The 18829-nt window shown below is 26.3% G+C and overlaps 4 protein-coding genes across 8 annotated transcripts; 3 read left to right on the forward strand and 1 right to left on the reverse strand.

Annotated features, from left to right (window-relative positions):
• The first annotated feature begins 6376 nt into the window (after positions 1 to 6376).
• Positions 6377 to 9315, forward strand: LOC108746937 (transcription initiation factor TFIID subunit 11). Of its 2 annotated transcripts, none has more exons than XM_018484073.1 (6): positions 6377 to 6410; positions 7275 to 7431; positions 8045 to 8313; positions 8730 to 8817; positions 8901 to 8997; positions 9079 to 9315. In XM_018484073.1, exons 2-6 carry the CDS (start codon positions 7279 to 7281, stop codon positions 9210 to 9212), a joined length of 741 nt encoding a protein of 246 aa, XP_018339575.1. In that variant the 5' UTR covers positions 6377 to 6410; positions 7275 to 7278; the 3' UTR covers positions 9213 to 9315. The 2 variants fall into 2 exon arrangements, with proteins under 2 accessions (XP_018339575.1, XP_018339576.1); XM_018484074.1 differs by having other exon boundaries at positions 6388 to 6410; positions 7279 to 7431.
• Positions 9316 to 11208: 1893 nt separating this feature from the next.
• Positions 11209 to 13294, forward strand: LOC108746822. 2 transcript variants are annotated; one of them, XM_018483802.1, is made up of 4 exons: positions 11209 to 11446; positions 11697 to 11832; positions 11925 to 12159; positions 12862 to 13294. In XM_018483802.1, exons 1-4 carry the CDS (start codon positions 11277 to 11279, stop codon positions 13053 to 13055), a joined length of 735 nt encoding a protein of 244 aa, XP_018339304.1. In that variant the 5' UTR covers positions 11209 to 11276; the 3' UTR covers positions 13056 to 13294. The 2 variants fall into 2 exon arrangements, with proteins under 2 accessions (XP_018339304.1, XP_018339305.1); XM_018483803.1 differs by having other exon boundaries at positions 11210 to 11446; positions 11697 to 11778.
• Positions 13295 to 13622: 328 nt separating this feature from the next.
• On the forward strand, positions 13623 to 16743 carry LOC108746825. 2 transcript variants are annotated; one of them, XM_018483808.1, is made up of 3 exons: positions 13623 to 13983; positions 14060 to 14245; positions 16574 to 16743. In XM_018483808.1, the coding sequence occupies exons 1-3, from the start codon at positions 13929 to 13931 to the stop codon at positions 16741 to 16743; spliced, it is 411 nt and encodes a 136-aa protein (XP_018339310.1). In that variant the 5' UTR covers positions 13623 to 13928. The 2 variants fall into 2 exon arrangements, with proteins under 2 accessions (XP_018339310.1, XP_018339309.1); XM_018483807.1 differs by lacking the exon at positions 16574 to 16743 and adding an exon at positions 15373 to 15632.
• A 578-nt stretch (positions 16744 to 17321) lies between these two features.
• Positions 17322 to 18384, reverse strand: LOC108746819 (biogenesis of lysosome-related organelles complex 1 subunit 4). 2 transcript variants are annotated; one of them, XM_018483797.1, is made up of 5 exons: positions 18258 to 18384; positions 18037 to 18126; positions 17878 to 17949; positions 17588 to 17809; positions 17322 to 17445 (listed from the first exon to the last, which is right to left on the reverse strand). In XM_018483797.1, exons 2-5 carry the CDS (start codon positions 18118 to 18120, stop codon positions 17353 to 17355), a joined length of 471 nt encoding a protein of 156 aa, XP_018339299.1. In that variant the 5' UTR covers positions 18121 to 18126; positions 18258 to 18384; the 3' UTR covers positions 17322 to 17352. The 2 variants fall into 2 exon arrangements, with proteins under 2 accessions (XP_018339299.1, XP_018339298.1); XM_018483796.1 differs by having other exon boundaries at positions 18037 to 18384.
• Positions 18385 to 18829: the final 445 nt, after the last annotated feature.

Consider the following 18829-nt stretch of genomic DNA (forward strand, 5'->3'; position numbering starts at 1 on the left):
AGAATATCAACAATTGCGTAACTGGATAATTCGAATAATAATCGGATGGATTGTATATATTTTTTATCGGTTTTCAATAACATTTTACTTGACTTTTCCTTGGGATTTTGTGGTTTCTCTTGGGTTTGGCTGGAATTCCATTTATATTTTTATGATGTTTATTATTTTTAACTTTGAAACATTATATATAAACAATATAAACATCCTAAGTATCCTGATTTGGGGAACTACCGTTGGGTTAGTATAACATTTATTTCAAAAGATATTTTTTATTGATAGTGTGCGTCAAAGTGTTTACAGTTTGAAACATTTAAAGATTTTAATACTTCAAGATTTAATTTATACAGTTTTAAATATTTTATCAATATTATAGCATTGAAATTGTAAAGAATACATTATACGATAATTTAAATGGAAAAATAATAAAAATTTATTGTGTTATACAATATATGATAAGTATATAGAAAATATAATGAAACATATAAAATAACAAAATTCTTATTTAATTCTTATTCTAACTAATTATTTATTAATGCAATCAAAATATGTGTATATAATGCATATATCTTAATTTTAAAAGACATAACTAAATTTCTTTCATTCAGATATGTAAGCTCCAGATTTCAACGAGTCAATGATCTCTTACATGTACTTTACACTAATTTTGGCAAAAATAATGCAGATTATAGAAGACGAAACAGATTCATTTTAGTGCGTCTACGGATAACAGGAATTAAGGATTACAAGCAATACTTATGGATTTTAATGTAATTTTTTAATAGAATTACTATGTACATACTTGCGTGCGCATATACGAGTATATGTATGCATTATTTTAATTTTTGCATCGCAATATTTTGAAAAGCATATAAGATTTTAAAAAATGTTTTTGAAAGTGTAACGACTAGTTGAGATGCATTTTAGTCATTACTTTTTCTAAAAGATATGACGGAGATAATATTCTTCCACGGGTACTTTCTATATAAAGATTATGCTTTTCGCGGGTTTCCTCTGTGTTCAGATCCATTCTTGGAATGCCAACATTTCGTGAACTTTGCAGTGCACTTCATCAAGGCGAGAAGTAGCCTGATACTGAGCTGTTTCTCCGGGTCATTCCTTTTATATTGCACTACTTTCTTGGAGTTTACAATATATTTAATATTTCATATCAGCATATGCCAGAATAGAGTACAAAATATTGGAATAGAGTCACAAAAGCTACTGATATTTTATTACTACTTTTATATGCATAATAATTAAAGATGCGATATTATGTTAAAAAATTATATAATTTCTTTTAAAAAAGTAAAAATGGTCTGTATATTTGTTAGGCTTCTCTACTTAGGAAAAAAAATAAGACCAAAATACATAGATTGCTTTCGAAACCGTTTCACTTTTATCTGAAATATTTCTCCATATCTTTTATATACTTTTAGAGATATTTTGAAGCATAAGTTAAAATAAAACATTTTATACATAGTATATACATATACTATATACATATACTATATAAAGTTTTACCCAGGCTATATATCTACAAAAATATATGTATGTGTGTGTGTGCGCGCGCGCGCGCGCGCGTGTGTGTGTATACATGCATATATTTTTGTAAAGGAAATCCCACTATTATGAAATAAGCGTCTAATATGAAATAACGGCGTTTCTGCTAAACTAATAAACGTTATTTTGGATCCACATGAATTTATTGCTCTTAGATTCAAAACTATTTAGTAAAAAATTTTTTATTAGATCATATCTGAAATCATTGTAAAACAAACTTTTAGAATTTGGATGTCTTCAAGTTCTATTGAGATGAGTTTTTAAATCTTGTTTATTATTTAATAAAAAATAACTATTTGGCAATAAATTCTTTATATAGTGAGAGAGTAAGGTCGTATCTCTACTAATAGAAAAATACGGGATATATTGAATTGTTTAATTATAGAAGTAGATTTGATGATCATAAAACCATAAGACGTGGAAATCGTAATATGAGATACCCAGGATATTTCTAATATAAAAATAACCCATGCTCCTTGTTATAGTTATAATGAAAATCGTTGCTAAAGTATAAATGTTATTGTACAATAATAAAAAAGACAACCAGAATAAACGTTGAATGCCTATTTCTGGGATGCTTTATCCCAACTATCTAAAGACGAATTCTAAGTATAATCTATTGCATGCTCATTTTTCGCGCACACTGGCTGTGTTTGTATCTCAGAAACATTTTTAATGCAGTTTTTAATTGCATACTTTACTATCGATTTCTCAGGGCATCTCATATTAGGAGCATAATTTTTTGACTTTGCGATTTGCTCATTTTTAACATTTCTTTAATTAGAAAAAAAAATGAAATTTGAATTAAATTTTATATATCATTATCTTAAAGCTTATTAAATTCTTTTCAAAATAATCTATTATTTTTTTAAATTCTGCCTATAGATTTCTAGCATTTACCCCAAATGAACTTATCTAATAATATATATGTATATAGGAGCCTTTTTTTATATATACAAAAATAATTATTTCAACTACGTAAAATAATCGCACATTTTGAACTGATCGCAATTTACAACTATATTTTAAATCGAATTCTGCGCTAAAAATATATTTTGCTTAGTACTTCTCATACGTGTCTTTATGGTTTGATTAATTATATAACAATTACGATTTAATTATAGGCAAGTCCACCTACAACTATGCCTTATATCACGCAAACTAAACAAAATACTCAACATACAAATATTAATGTATATAATGTGGAACTGTGTAGAAACTATAGAATTATATGTTCTAATGTATTGGTACCTTACAAATATGGTGACCTTATGGACATTTCAACATAATATAGCAACGTTACATAGAATTTTTAATTTTATTTTCTATCAAATCATATTTCTCACATTAAATTATATATATCAAACTGTTTACTACAAGGTAAAAAAAATTAGTAATCATTTATAACTAAAATAATAAACACAACAATTTTATTACAATGAAATTACACATATCAAAAATTTCTTTAAAATGGCCTAAACTTATTGAATTTAAAACTTTAATTTTACTACAAATCTTCACATTGTATAAAACCAATTTCAGATAAACGAGACAACAGCAATTTCTTACAAATTGTCCAATTATAATCTCGATGACGATTTACGTAAACAGGTAAATAAACACAACAGCATTTTATAAAATTTGAATTTTATTTCATATAATTTTACTAGCGCTAATAAAAGTTTGGACATCTATATAAATTTTATCGAAAGATTATGCAAAAAATTGGGACAGTATAAAACAGCAATTGTATTATACTTTTATATATTTTGAGATACTTGCATGCTACATATTAACATCATAGATAAGAATATATAACCCAGAAAAAGTTTTATCAATTATTTTTTAATTTATATGCCAAAAGCGAATATTTAAAATTTATTAATTATACTATTAATGTTCTACAAAATAAACACTATACATTTTGTTATATAAAGTTGATTAATTTATAAAAATTTTGCAATTATTATTAATATATGTTACAAATAGCCTAAAATATGTAAAATACTTTTAAATACTAAATTATATTCAATTTTATTTTCAATTATTTCTATAAATTGCCATTGATTTTTCTCAATGTGCCGTTAATTTAACTACAACAATGGAATTAAATGATTTAATTCTATTAAATATAATATATTAAATTTATATTAAATTTAATTATTAATATAAACGCTGTTTACTTCGAAATTGAAAAATGAATTGATTTTGACATATTTAAATTAAAAATAACAAAATATTATTTAATTTCAATATTTTTTAAATCAGGGGACAGGGTTGATATCTAACACAATTAATATTTTAATATGACACAATTAATATTTTATAATAATATTTTAATTTTTTATATGATACATTTGATAGAATTTATGCGAGTATACAAACTGTCATAAATGTAGTGTATATTTAATTATTAAATTATTTATTTCAATTAGATTTTACAATTTATGTTGCAAATAAAACAAAGAGAAGTAAAATTTGGCATCGGACTTTTCCACTTTGGATATAATTTTATTTGCCAGGTACGTCGTATATTGATTAAAAACATAAGCATATGTAATAGAACATATACATACAGAACAAATACTTTTACATTTAATCCTGCAAATTACATAAATATCTAAATGGCAACATTAGAATCATTTCTCATTTAATTGCATTTGTGTATTTTGCATTGTTATTTTATATATTCAAAAACTTCTTTTATATTAATTATTCTTTATTTGACGCAAATATTTTCAGTAAGCGTAATGAAAGTATATTGTTTTTAGTTTTACAGTACAACTTTGTCCTTCCTGATGATTTTAATACAGGTATAATATGTAATTCATAATAGATCTTCTATTCTCTCTAATGCATGAGAAAAATGGTTTGATTATGTTTTGATGTCAACGGATTAATATAATTAAATGCATTTGGTTAAACAATCAGAATTTCTGGTTATTGTGACAAGATCTGAGATTTTACAACTAGAATGTTTAATATTATAATAGATATATTATAATGATTATATTATATTATATTGTATTAAACTATGTAAAGATTTGTTTATATATGTTTGAATATTTTTCAGATGGACTTAGCAACCGACAATTTTTAGACTTACGCATCATTATCAGAATTCTAACTAACATTAATCTCAGCACAATCTAGCAGTTCGATTATTATGCCAATCGGCCGAACATGCTGTATTGTTTCATGTCGTGGGTGTTGTATCTATTCTGTAGTGAAGTGGAACGAAGTGATATGTGCCATGGCTGACGAAAAAATGTCTTTACTTTTCCGTCAATGTAATTTTGAAAGTGTATAGAAATTAAAAGTATTCTAATAACAAAAACGTGAATAAACCAATACTTTTTTAATACAAATACACAATGTTTTTTGCTGTGTACATTTTCTGTAAGCATATTCTTTAAAAATATATTAGTCTAAAGAGATTAAAATTGATCGTCACCTAATACCGATATTTGGTCAATTTATTTTACATGTTTTTTGTCAATTGTACAGTTTTTAGTGTCTTGATGATTTTAATACAGGTATATAATTCATCACAGATCTTTTATTCTGTCAAATGCATGTGAAAAATGGTTTGATTATGTTTTAACATTAACGTATATAGTTAAATGCGTTTTGGTTAAACCAAACAGAATTTCTAGTTATTATGACAAAATTTGAGATTTTACAACTAGAACGTTTGACCATATTATATTTTTTATAAGGATTATATTATATATTATACTATAAGGATTTGTATAATATTTTTCAGATGGATTTAGCATTCACAGATTAGTGATTATTCGATTAATGGACACTATGCCATGTACACCTTGAAACCATAATTTTTGTCTAAAACGTTTTTTTTTTCTAAAATGCTCTATTTCCGAGATAAAACAGTTTCAGACATCCAGTAGTATAATTAAAATTATGAATATCTTATTAATGTCTGGGTACTCAGTAAAAAATAAACTATTTATATTTGTAATTTTAGTTTATTTAATGTAATTTATTTGTCTATAAACAATTACTATCCATAATTTCAATCTGTTAAATCTTTTTATTATCAAAGCATCATTAATATTAAATAATAAAAGAAGAATAAAGTTTTTTATCAAAACGTACTACATTTAATTGATTTTGTAATTTAACTACAAAAAAATATGTTGTTGTTGAGTCGTTAATTTATTTGTGTATAAATAAAAAAGGGAACGATATTAGATTTTGTGTATACTATATACTAATATTCGAAAATAAACTCAAAATTATATCGATATTATCTTGCAAATTAGCGAATAAGCATAAGAATTTTGTTGTAGAATTTTAAGTAATATGTACATTTTATATTTTCAAATATTTAAATAATCTACAAATAATAATTCTACAAATTATAATTTATATTACATTTTCTAAAGCACATCATTTAGCACTGCGATTTAGCACGGATATGCACCACATGGATTTTCGACACCGTGTTTTTATCGCCAATACGTAGCTATGTAGTTCCCAAATGGAAAATATATGTACTGGCGCTAGTGTACCTGCGATTTGGTTCATATAACGGGATAGTCGTTCTCAAGTTTCTCTCTAATTTTACTAACCTTAACTAACCTGAGACTTGAGTTTCGTGTTATGTGGCGTACATTATGCTTTTACTCCAACTTACTCCACTGAATCTGTTTTCTTCCAAATCCTGTTTTTTTTCTTCTGTTAATTCTGTTTTTGTGTATGATGTTTACCATTTCGATCAACATTTCTTCGTTAAAAAATATAATTTTTTGACTGATATTAGTGGCAAATCGTTTTATCAATAATATAAATAATATAAATTAATGTTTTGCAATAAAATATTTGTTGTAAGTATGTGTGTACCTGAGTATACCTATGAATCTAAACTCTAAGACCGAAATCAGACTATGCATTGAAGATTAAGATTAAAGATTAAAGATTGAAATTTCACCAATAAGGACAAAAAAGTTTTGGCTCTTTTTGTTCTGTGTGGATTGGTCAAACTTCAATCTTTCAATCTTTAATCTCATTCTTTATGCGTAGTCTGATTTCGGTCTAAAGTGACCGCAGCATGTAGAGTAATTTATTTCTCCGCATGATTCTTTTTTATTTGCTTTATAACTTATAAAACGTTTAAAACAAATCTCTAAACGATTTTTATGCTTATTATGACATAATGTATAATATTAAATAAAAAGAATATTACAAGATTGTAATGTTTTTATTTTATGATGTTTAGTTTATTGAGGTTTGAAAGAATTAAAATGTAATGTAACATCATTATTAGCAAAATATTGTTTAATATACGAAAGTGTATGAAATATATAAGTATACGATTTAATGTATACATATATACGAAACATATATATATATATAAATGTATATGAAACTATATGTTTACATATTACATATGTATAGGTATTGATAAACAATATTTCAATAATTAATGATGTTACGCAACTCTTTATTATCTTAATTGTTTGAAAACCTACATAAGCTTATCATATGAAATATCATCAAATAAGATGATATAAGATGTTATAATATGATTCTTATTGTATATGTATTAAGATATGTTGTAATAATCTTGTATGATTTTCTTTTTATTAATATTATGTGACATATTTGTAAATATATAAATTATAATAGCAACAGATTAATAACTCGTGTTATACACTTTATACATATTTTATACATATCTTTTTCATTAGAAAGATGGATAATATCTTTGGAAAAGAAGATTCTGGGGATGAAAAGGAGAGTGAGCATAAAAATGTGGAAGAGCATGAAGATAATAAAACTAGTCTTGCACAAAATTCAGGATCCAAAGATATTGAAGCTATGGAGATTGATAATTTACAAGTTAAGGTATAAATACTGTCGAAAAATTAACTCTTGTCTTTTAAGGTGGTTCTTTAGTAAAGTGCTGAAAATTTGAGATGTCTCACCAAGGCTCACCCAAAATTACAAATATCTATATAATTTGAATAAAATATTAAAATTACATGTAATTACATTTTAATGATATATGGAATATATGATAGTAAATCAAAAGAGCTGTATCTTCATCGAACGAAAACAAGAGATTATGTTTACTTTTCGAGATTAAATTTATATGCAAGTTTGTGCACATAAATATCTTTCTAGAATGGCTGTTAATCTATTATCTTTTTATGACCATTAAAATTGTAATTTTTAAAATTTTTTATAATCTTATTTTTGAGAAAAGTCTATGATAAGATTTGTGTACAGTTAGTCAAAGAAGCATCTGTGAGTCTTATCTGTCACTAAGTTATTATACGTGAAAAGTTATATTTTCAATACTTTTTTCTTTCTTATTTCATTATTAACCTACCATAGAATTTTGCACACATCAATTTCTTTAACTTCATTATATAATATAAAAAAATTAGATATCTGGTAATTTGATTTATTAAAAAACCATTTTAGATAAACTAATTGTATTATCTGTACTATATAGGCAGAATCAGATGCAATGAGTTCTCAATCGCAATCAGATGCTGAGGAGATTGAAAACACTGGATCTAATTCTACCTGCCCAGTTGCAGAGAATCAAGTAGAAACTGTGAAGCAAGAACTTGATATGAAGGTAGAAGAACAAACTGCTGAAGATATATTTAGTAATGACATTATAATACCTCGTGCTAATCCAGTCAGTACAAAAGAAAGGCGGGAAAGTAAAGAGAAGAGCAAAAAGGAGATAGAAGAAGAGGAGAGAGAAAAGATGCAGTATGTATCTGATGTTTAATAATCACAACACAAAAAGAATGATTTGAAAAAAATCGTCATAAATCAAAAAGGATGATTCTTTAAAGATTGTGAAACAAAAATGAAAAAAATGTCACTGAATCGTGTTAAGAATATATTTTTTTTACCAATATTGATTAATTAATAATTTTCTGCCAAGGTAAAAAATATTTTTCCTCTTTTATGAGAAATTTAATTTTTTAGTTATGTTACTTCTGAAATAAGGGGATTATTATTAAGTATTTAAAATATTTATGCGCGTGTGTGTGCTTTTACATTTAACTTTGTTATGTATAGCAGTTTTTATTATGTACTATTCTAATGTAATACAAGTAATCGAATTCATTATAAGTTTATATACACATTATCTTGAGAATATATTTGAAAATTTTTTTTAGGGTGCTAGTATCTAACTTCACTGAAGATCAGCTGGATAGGTACGAAATGTACAGACGATCCGCATTTCCAAAAGCAGCTATAAAGAGGGTACTGTATCTTAGTTTTTAATCATTACATACAAAAAATAAAATTTTATTCTTTTTAAGAAAGTATTTTATTAAATATTTCAGATTATGCAAACCATAACAGGTTGTTCAGTATCTCAAAACGTTGTTATAGCTATGTCAGGAATTGCTAAGGTATTTGTTGGCGAAATTGTTGAAGAAGGTAGGAATTATTATTTTTTTATAGATATTATTAGAATAGAATATTAGAATTTTACTCTAGATTATTGCGTTTGTCGCACAGCTTTAGATGTTATGGAGGCGCAAAATGAAACTGGCCCATTACAACCAAAGCACTTGAGAGAGGCTGTCCGCAGATTGAGGTTACAGGGTCAAATACCGAATGGTCGGGCACACAAAGCTTTCTTCAGATTATAATTAGTCCGATATTTGTAACATATTAGTTTAATGTTTCTTTTGCAGAAATCTACAGACATTAAAGTAATCTAAATATAAATTATATAGTTTGCCAAAATTAAAGTTGGGCTTTTTAAATTATTCTAACTATCTTTATAATTCAAAGCATTATCTATTTCGGCTAGAGTTAAAATTTATTTATATGTGATAAATGTACATTTTACTAATATTTCATATTTTTATCTTCAAGTAGATAAAACTTAATCTAGTTGTAGATATATTTTTATATTGCAAGAAAAAATGATCTCAAAAACACACGTTTTTTAATATACTTATTTTGTGACTCTCAAATCTCGAATCGAACCATCGAAAATATATTTAGGATAAAAGTTGTTTATCTTGAAATCCTGGACCAAAATAATCTGCTAAACATATTTTTTCTTGCATTTGTTTTCGAGAAATTCCGCAAAAACTTTTCTGAGAGTAGTTTAAAAAAATAAGCAACAAGGATGGAAGAGGAAAAAATTATTCTGATTACTTCTAATAAAAATCTCACTATCAAGGACGTATTAACTTTCTTTTTATCTATTTAATTATCAAGGATATATTAACTTTCTTTTTGTCTATAATGCTTGAACAATATTGGAAATATTAGAAATTTAACCATTTTAACTTCAAAATTATCCCTATGTTCAATTTAATTTTTTTCTGTGATTAATGTTCCTATTCTAGATAGTCAAGTCTTAGAGATAGATTTTAAATAGAGTATACTATCAATTTCTGATGGCAGAAAGACTACAAGTTTCACATAAAGTCTATATTTGACAATGTATGTATATGTGTTAGACAAACTGTTAGAAATATGCCTATATATTAGAAATAGCAAAGCCTGTTGACATGTTATGTTAGCAGATTAGCGGGAAAAATCGAACAAGATTTGCAGCTTCTGCTCAGTTTCTGTTACCAATCTGTTGTCTGATTATGTGAGCAAATTCTGTCAACAGAATCTCAATGGAAACAGAATGCGCCTGTAGTTGATGTCGATCTGCTAACATTTCTAATCAAATCTGTTGCTAGTCTGCTGACATTTTGCTTACTGGGATCATATAGCATTGTTTGGCATACAGTTCAGTTAAAAAATCGAGAGTCACAAAATGGGCTAAATTTTGGGGACATTTTTTATTATATATAATGATTATAAATTTTTGATTGTGAATCATCATTAGCACATAAACTAATAGAAACATTTTTTATTACTGAGTATTTATGCATACAACCATATGTAACATACAATACACAGATTTATATTTTGGAAGTTTCATGAAACAGTAATGCATCTTATATGATAGGAAAATTTGATGATAATATTTAGTTGTATTTTTATACACAGTCAGATACCCATAAATCATTATGTATAATCTTTATAGCGCATTTTTAAATAGAAATGTAATGTTTTATACTAATTACTGCCATTGAACATGTTTATTGCATAATTATTAATATATAGTTTTATGTAAACCTTTAAAGTTTAATTATCAAATCTCTAAATATAAATAAATTGTAGAAACATAATTATATGTAAAATATGAATACTTTGTTTTTTTTTAATAGCGATAAATTATATATAATTATGAAATATTCACAATTAAGGGATATTTTGAAATAAAAGGAAAAAAAAACAGAAAATAGTATATTAAAAATATAAACATAATATTATTTTTTTATAAGTTATTTTATAACACTTATATATGTTATAATCTACATTTCTCATTATGTTTGCAGGAATATTTATTTGTTCCTTCTGGTTTTTATTTCATTACACTTGACTATGAAAAAATGCAAATATATTCTCTAATTGATAGAAAGCGTAAATAAAAATATTTTCTTTCGCGTTTCAGATACGGCATCTAAACATAGTCTATAGAACTATAAATATAACACATTATATTGCATTAAAACGCTTTCAATGCTTCTATTTGTGTTTTGCATATAATGGTAAAGACAAGAGTATTGTGAATTTAGACACAGTTTTTTATCGATATTTATATATGTCCATAACCGCGCAATAAGAACCGAAAATATGATATGCAAATGTTACTTAAACTAATTTTGACGTACAATATTTACTTCGGATGCGTAATTTATGAAGTATTAAATTTTCCGAAATCTTGCACTGCCAGAGCATTTGCTATTAATGTATCGAATTATGAGTATAATATTGGATTGATTATAGATTCGAATGATGAAACCAAAAGGTGCAGTAATGCCACACTATTCAAAGAATATTAGCTATATTGTTACACATACATTACAAAACATTCATTATAATACAAATCTGTTAATCTCTTTATTTCTTTATGAATACGAGAATGCCATTAGATACATACCGCGGCGAAGAATACATTTTTTTCGTTGTTTTTATAATAAACGTTAAGAAAGATAAACGTTCTCATTTCTATATGCATACTTGTTGACTAGTTTATTCAATAGTTTGACGTATTTCAGTGATGAAAGACGCTTTTATTCAGACATTTATTCACAATTGTGTCATCGTTCCATTCAACGATTCACAACGGACAAACCCAAGGTTTGCAAAATAAGAAGCAAAAACCTATACACGTGTTTCAACTTTGAGAATCCCGTATCGTATTTGTTAAATAAATATGTTATACTTATTGCATATATTACGTAGACATTGGTAGATAAAACAAGACACTGACCTCATTATTACAGCGTTATTGGAAAAATACGAAGAGAAATTTTCAGCTGTACTTTCAAACGAGCGCTGATATAATCTATCGGCGAAAGTTGCTTGGTTACGAGCAAGATTTTTTCGAAATTTACCCTATGAGATACAGCAGGTTTAAAAGAATACCTGATGAAATTACCCAAATGAGAGTGTCGGATTTGACGAAGAAGAAACGTGATGTCATTGCAAAGAATATCTACTCGAACGAGGAAAATATAGGTGATAAGATAACAAGAAAAATATAATTTTGTATAAAAACCATCGAACATTTAATTTTTTGTCGATGTCTTTTATAATATCCTTTCTGATAAGAAAATAGCAAAAAAGATATTATAAGAGATATTAGTAAAAAATTAGATATGCTATGTCAAATTATATTTCTATACCAATATAAATGTATTATTATACACACGAATATTTTAAAATTACTCCTTTGAATGGACTGTTTAATTTTTTCTGCAATTTAACATTAACAAAATTTTTCTTTATTCTTTTATTTGTAATTATCATAATTTTCCTATTACAAAAAATGATTAATGAATTAATTAAATAATTGTTCAGTTTAATAATTTTGTAATCTATTTGTTACATAAATATTATTTTGAACATGATTTATTAAATAATATAAATAATATAAAGTTCAAAAAAAATGCATTTTATAAATATAAAGTAATGAGGAAAAATTATAAAGATGTTAATTACGTAATAGAAGTACATGGAGAAATAGAAAGTGTTATATTATATGTGTAAAATAAATTCTCGGTTTCGTATATTGTAAAATAAATTCTCGGTTTCGTAAGTTCGCATTTCATAATTTTATAAAATTTGTGTAACAAATTTTTCTTAGCTATTATTTTATGCAGTAATGAAATTGAACGTTGAAGGTGTGAAATTCTGTTTTTTCTTTGCCTCTCATTGCAGATTGGGCAGCCTGGGACAATTGGAGCATTTGGAGTGCGTGCAGTGTATCTTGCGGGCAAGGACGACAGGTCCGTTGGCGTCATTGTTTGTCCGCAGATTGCACTAAAGGTCTCAAGAAGGCACAGTTGAAAAGCTGCCATCTGAAGGATTGTGGTACCAAAGGCATCCTCGGTTGGCTCGGGATAAAATCGTGATCCGTTTGCGACTTGCGAAAGTGAAGCGAAATGAACGACAAAGTCTTCCTGACATCATTATGTGGAAAGTACTAAGCGGTCTCGAGAACGCACAAACAAAAAAGTCCTTACTTTGTAAACTATTACGGAGAAAATTCATTTCCGGATATTACTCTCTCTTAGACTAAAATTGTCTTAATCTGACAACAAGAAGAATATGACTACAAGAATGCAAGCATGGTTGAGCCATGGATTATTTTCCTTAATATTTTTATAAGATTGCACTGTAAAAAATTTGAATTTGAAAAATATATTTAAAAATAAAATATGTAATATTAGTACAAAATATATCTATATACATATGTAATATACGTGTTACGTTCTGAAAATGTATGCAATACATTTTAATAATATTAAATTGAGTTTTAAATTATGACTCACAGAAATGATTCTTTTCATGGCTATTATTTTATAGCGACAATATATATAATATTGATTGTTATTTGTCCAGAACTTTATATTCAACATGAATTTAACAGTTTAATGTAAATTTTAATCATCGATGTTTTAATAAGAAAGAGAGAATCAATCAAATTTGCACAAATACATTTTCCTATAAGTGTAATATCGCGCATAATAGTGATAGGATACTGGAACAGCCAATTACAGTTGGATCTAAATTTACTCTACTATTTTATTGCGCATACATGAGAATTACACCTGTCTTTATATTACATCATGGTTTTAATTATATAGAACAAACTTCATTGCGGCAATTCCGTATGTCGTATCATCAGCGAAGCAGACAGGAATAAGAATAGAAGAAGAAGAGAATAATTCCGTTTACATTAACGTTACATTCTATATACATAAATCAATGCATAAAATATATTAATGGATAGAAATAGATTGATCTTTGCTTATTTTACCATATTCCTGCTTTTTACGGGTAAATATGCTGCTAAAGGATATTTATATTCTGACACAGTATTACTCTTTTATGCGAAATAACTTTTCAATTTTAGCATTTAAAAAAGTCACTCCGGAAATTGACAAAGCGTCGTCAAATATTGCACCTAGCATCGTTGAAAGTGATATTGACACATCAAAAATAAAATCGGATAGACTTCAACGTAAAATTTATGATATATTTCGCGATATTGACGATGATCGCGAAGAAGATGTTAACATCCAGTCACTGATAAAACGAGGTAAACGCGGTTGCATGTAAAATCAACTATTTGCAATTAAAAGATACAAATAAAACAGGTTTAATATAATTATAGAATAACGAATTTCAATGAAGATTTATTGCTGGAATATGTATATACTGTTATTTGTACTAATTATTAAACTTTTTCTACTACAAACAGAAAAAAGGGTTATAAAAAGATTTTTATTAAATTGACATTATTTATAATTTTTAAGGCAAAGAATCCGATGGTGTTAGTTAAAATTACAACACGTGGAATACACAAAAAATTGAACTTATTCCGAGAAACGCTTGGTGTCATAGTTATTCGTGAAACAAATATCTTGTTTTTTTCTCTTTAATATTAAAAATGTAAAAAAGAACAACTTATAAAAATGCTACATTAATAATTATTAAATTATTAGACAAAACGGAGTTTTCAAGCATGAACACGTTTGAGTCGATTTCCCTCATTGGCAGACAACAAAAACTGGCCTTTTCATAACGTCTTTCTTTAGATAATCCATAGAACTTTTAAAAGCGTTTATTGCAACATCAATAATTCATTCGATTGGCATTTTATCGCGAAGTTATATCGATTAACTAGCGCACTTGTGAAATGTTGCACAGCTTTATGAAACTATGTAATTTTATTTTTTTTGCGTGATTACAGAGTAATTATACAAGGTGTATCTTAAATAACGCCCACTAATCATACAGTGCTATTTCTAATAAAATAATTAAGTCAAAAAGTCCTTTACTCATTTTGTAATTTTCACAACAGTTAACGAGATATTAATTTCTAAAGATTAATCGAATAAAATCGATATATAAGACAATTTTAAGATATCTTTTAATGTTCTTTGTAAAATATTTGGAAGATGTTTCTTAGAATTTAAAAATATTTTAAAGGTCTCTTGTACATCAATTTTAGACATTTTACTTATTAGGTAATTAAAAAAAATATATCGCAAAAGTTGCAAAATGGTGGAGGATTTTTTTACTTAATTTTTTTATTAGGAGCACTATATGATTAATGAGCATTATTTTAAATACTGTATATAGACGTGGATTTTTTATGTAAATGAAGCGTGAGAGTCAATAAATAAATAAAAAAGAGTAGGTGCGAATCATGTGCAATCGCAGGTCGCACACTGGTCGGTGATTGTGGCTTTCTCCGAGACCGGTTCAAGATTTACCTTTCCGCAATATCGATCATTGAAACATGCGTGAACATTTGGGCAGTGCATGGAAATTTCCACGAGTTACATGGCTGGAATATCTTTTCTTTCTTGCAACATCATGGTTTGAAATTTTTGCGATATGAACAACAAGAGTGCAACGTTGCATATCATATATTTGCAAAAATTTAAATTTTTACTCCTAATCACTCAATTCGATCAAACTGAAGAATAACTAAAATTTATAATAATAATGTAAAATTTAGATAAAGGATAGAAATTTTGGCTGTTTTCTTTTAATCCCCAATCAACGCAATTATGTTCAAAATGGATTTAATAAACATTAGAAATTACATAATAAATGTAACAAAAAATAAACATTTAAAATTTGATATGTTTTTGAAACTATTTAATAAATGTACACGCTACATTTACTATTAAACATTTCTTTTACTAATTTTAAATACTTTTTTATGAGACATTTTGACGATTAATGAACGTATATTTAATATTAATAATATCTAGCTAACAAACGTTTTTACAGCATAAAAAGTGTTTCAGATAAATTTTTTTTGAACGTAAATTATTATTAAAGTCAGAAATGCTCGTATTACCTAAGCAAAATTAATATCGAGAATTCTTTAGCAATATTTTATATAATTTATCTTTTGACGTAATAATTATAACTTATATTAAAGGAGATAGAACAATTAATCTTAATTTTTAATATTAGAATCTGACTTAATCTAAGTTGTGTATATATGCGTGTATACATGTAAAATACGAATAAAAAATAATACAAGTGAAATGTGTACAAGTAATAAAGTTTAATGGATGGAAGTTCCATAGAATCGTTTACTTCAAATACTTTTTAATTTTTAACTATCCCTTTCTCTCCAAAGAAACCAATGTAAGTGAAAGTTATCAAGCACGTTTGAGCTATGATTGAAATGTTTTTTTTTTTTAATATATTTTTAACTGTGAACTTCTACAGTTAATTCATACTTTAATTAGATTTTGTAGAATTTGTTTTTTCTTTACATAATTACAACTTATATAATTATATCGATATACTAAAAGATTTTATTCTTGATCTTGATTTTCTACTACATTCATTAGAATTTGATTTTTATACAAGTGGAATAACTGGTATGATATTATTTCAGAAAAAAACAACAGAGAACCAAAAATATGGGATCAATGGGGTAATTGGTCAACATGCAGTGTCACTTGTGGAATAGGCAAGATTATGAGATGGAGACATTGCATAGGCGGACGTTGCTCCTTGGGGGAGAAGAAAGCTCAGTTGAAAACGTGTACTTCCGCAGCATGTTAAAATATTTTTCATACACAATGTAGTTTTAAGAAATTTACATTGTTTCATTAATGATAATTAAATAGAAAGAAAAACGTGTAAAATTAAAAATTATAAAGAATTTTCTAAGTAAATAGTTCTATGGAAACTTCTATCTGTTATTCGGATTTCGTCATTTATATATCTTTTATTTTTATATTTTATTTTTCATACATATATATTTCTTCACTAAAAACGAATGTGTTTTTACTTCAGAAATTAAATTTGAATATTTTTGTAAGATGCAGATTTTAAACTCAAAATTTTGAGAACTTTACAAATGAGATAAATGTTTTTTTTATAGTATTTTTACGAACTAGAAATGTCTACAATTAATCATTATCATAGGTGATTGTGTTTCATGAAATATAATATACATACAATCTTACTAATCAAGCAGTTGTTGATCGATGTAATAAATGGCAAGAATATAACACATAAAATAAAAATCCATTATAGATTTATTTAATATCCACAAAATGAACTTTATTTTTTTGTATAGAATTACTGATCTACATAAATTCATAAATACTTTTCTTAATCTAACAACAGATGCTTCTTAACCTAAACCTCTTTTTATGTACATATTTTTTATTCTCTTTGAAAGTAGTCATCAGATTTATAAATTACGGGTGATTTATATACTGATGTTGTACTTGACGCAACTGGTTCATGAGTTTTCTTCTGAAAAATTCAATTCAAGTTGCTTAAGAAATTATTACGTACATGACAATCATATAAAATGTAATATTGTAAATGTATAATTTAATTATTTAATAATTTAAAATATATGCTAAAGTGTATCCTTTAAGTATGTCGTACTTACAAAAAATGATAGAGGATTCAATATCCCGAATAATCTATCTGATACACCTAGATCAGCTTCTGCCTTGTCTACAGCAGCTTCCAACGTACTTAAATTCATGTTTGCCATTGCAACAATGTGCTCCAGTGCATCTATCCTATTGCGAAGAATTGCCATACCATCCTTCATTTGCTGTAACTTTGGAAGATGTTGCTGCATGCATTCAGCACTGCTATTCTCTACCTTGAGAGACAGAAACGTTTAATGTTTCAGATCGATACATTTGTATTCTATTTAGATTCATATCTAACCATTGCAACAATCGATTGGAATTCCTCCAGTCGTATCAATGTATCCTCTATGACATCGCGAACATTTTTCATCTAAAACCAGCACGAATTATTTAATAATTTCTTAAGTAGCAGAATATCAATAATGGATAGGATACAAAATACAAATAGCACACTCACTTGATTACTCCAGTCCACTTTTGCATAATTCGCATAGTCTTTAACCAATTCCTCGGTTAACTCCGTCGTTTGGGAAGATGTCATCTTTTTCTAATACTATTTAATTAAACACAACTAGATATACATATCTATTATTATAGGTTAGAAAATAAAGACACGTAAAATGTCTTGTTAACACGTTGAAAAATGATTAATGTAGCCCGACAACTTTCACATATCACTTCAGATGAATGAAATGTTCGAATTGATCGAAAATCATTAATTTAGGAACTCGCGTATTTTCTCCTTCCTATCAAAAACTCAGGCATACAAGTGTCAAGCACCAACGATACTACGCGCTGCGAAAACGCCGAAGATTTGTCGACTTTGTGCGCGCCGCGACCTCTTTAATTTAATTCGATGAAAATTAAGATTTTTGTTAAAATGCAATTAAATTTAATTAAATCAGAAAACCGATAAATACAGTAAAACTGTTACAAACAATTATATAACATTTATTATTTAATTTAATAAAAAATTTAAATATAATTTAAAGATTTATATATAATTGTTATGTCTAAGTTTTCAGCATAATCCAATTTAAATATACGTATATCTTAATAAAAAAGAGATTTATAATTATATATATTCTAAAAAATAATACAATTAGGAAAAACAAATAAAGAAAAAATTATAATTGACGTCATAGTTATATATTATTTTCTTATATTTCTTAAAAAGATGTTAAGATAATATATTATAAAGAAAAAGATTTTTTTTAATGTAATATATTTTATATAATAGTTATATTATA

Source organism: Trachymyrmex septentrionalis, unplaced genomic scaffold (assembly GCF_001594115.1).
Source record: "Trachymyrmex septentrionalis isolate Tsep2-gDNA-1 unplaced genomic scaffold, Tsep1.0 scaffold19, whole genome shotgun sequence".
Classification (NCBI taxonomy): Eukaryota; Metazoa; Arthropoda; class Insecta; order Hymenoptera; family Formicidae; genus Trachymyrmex; species Trachymyrmex septentrionalis.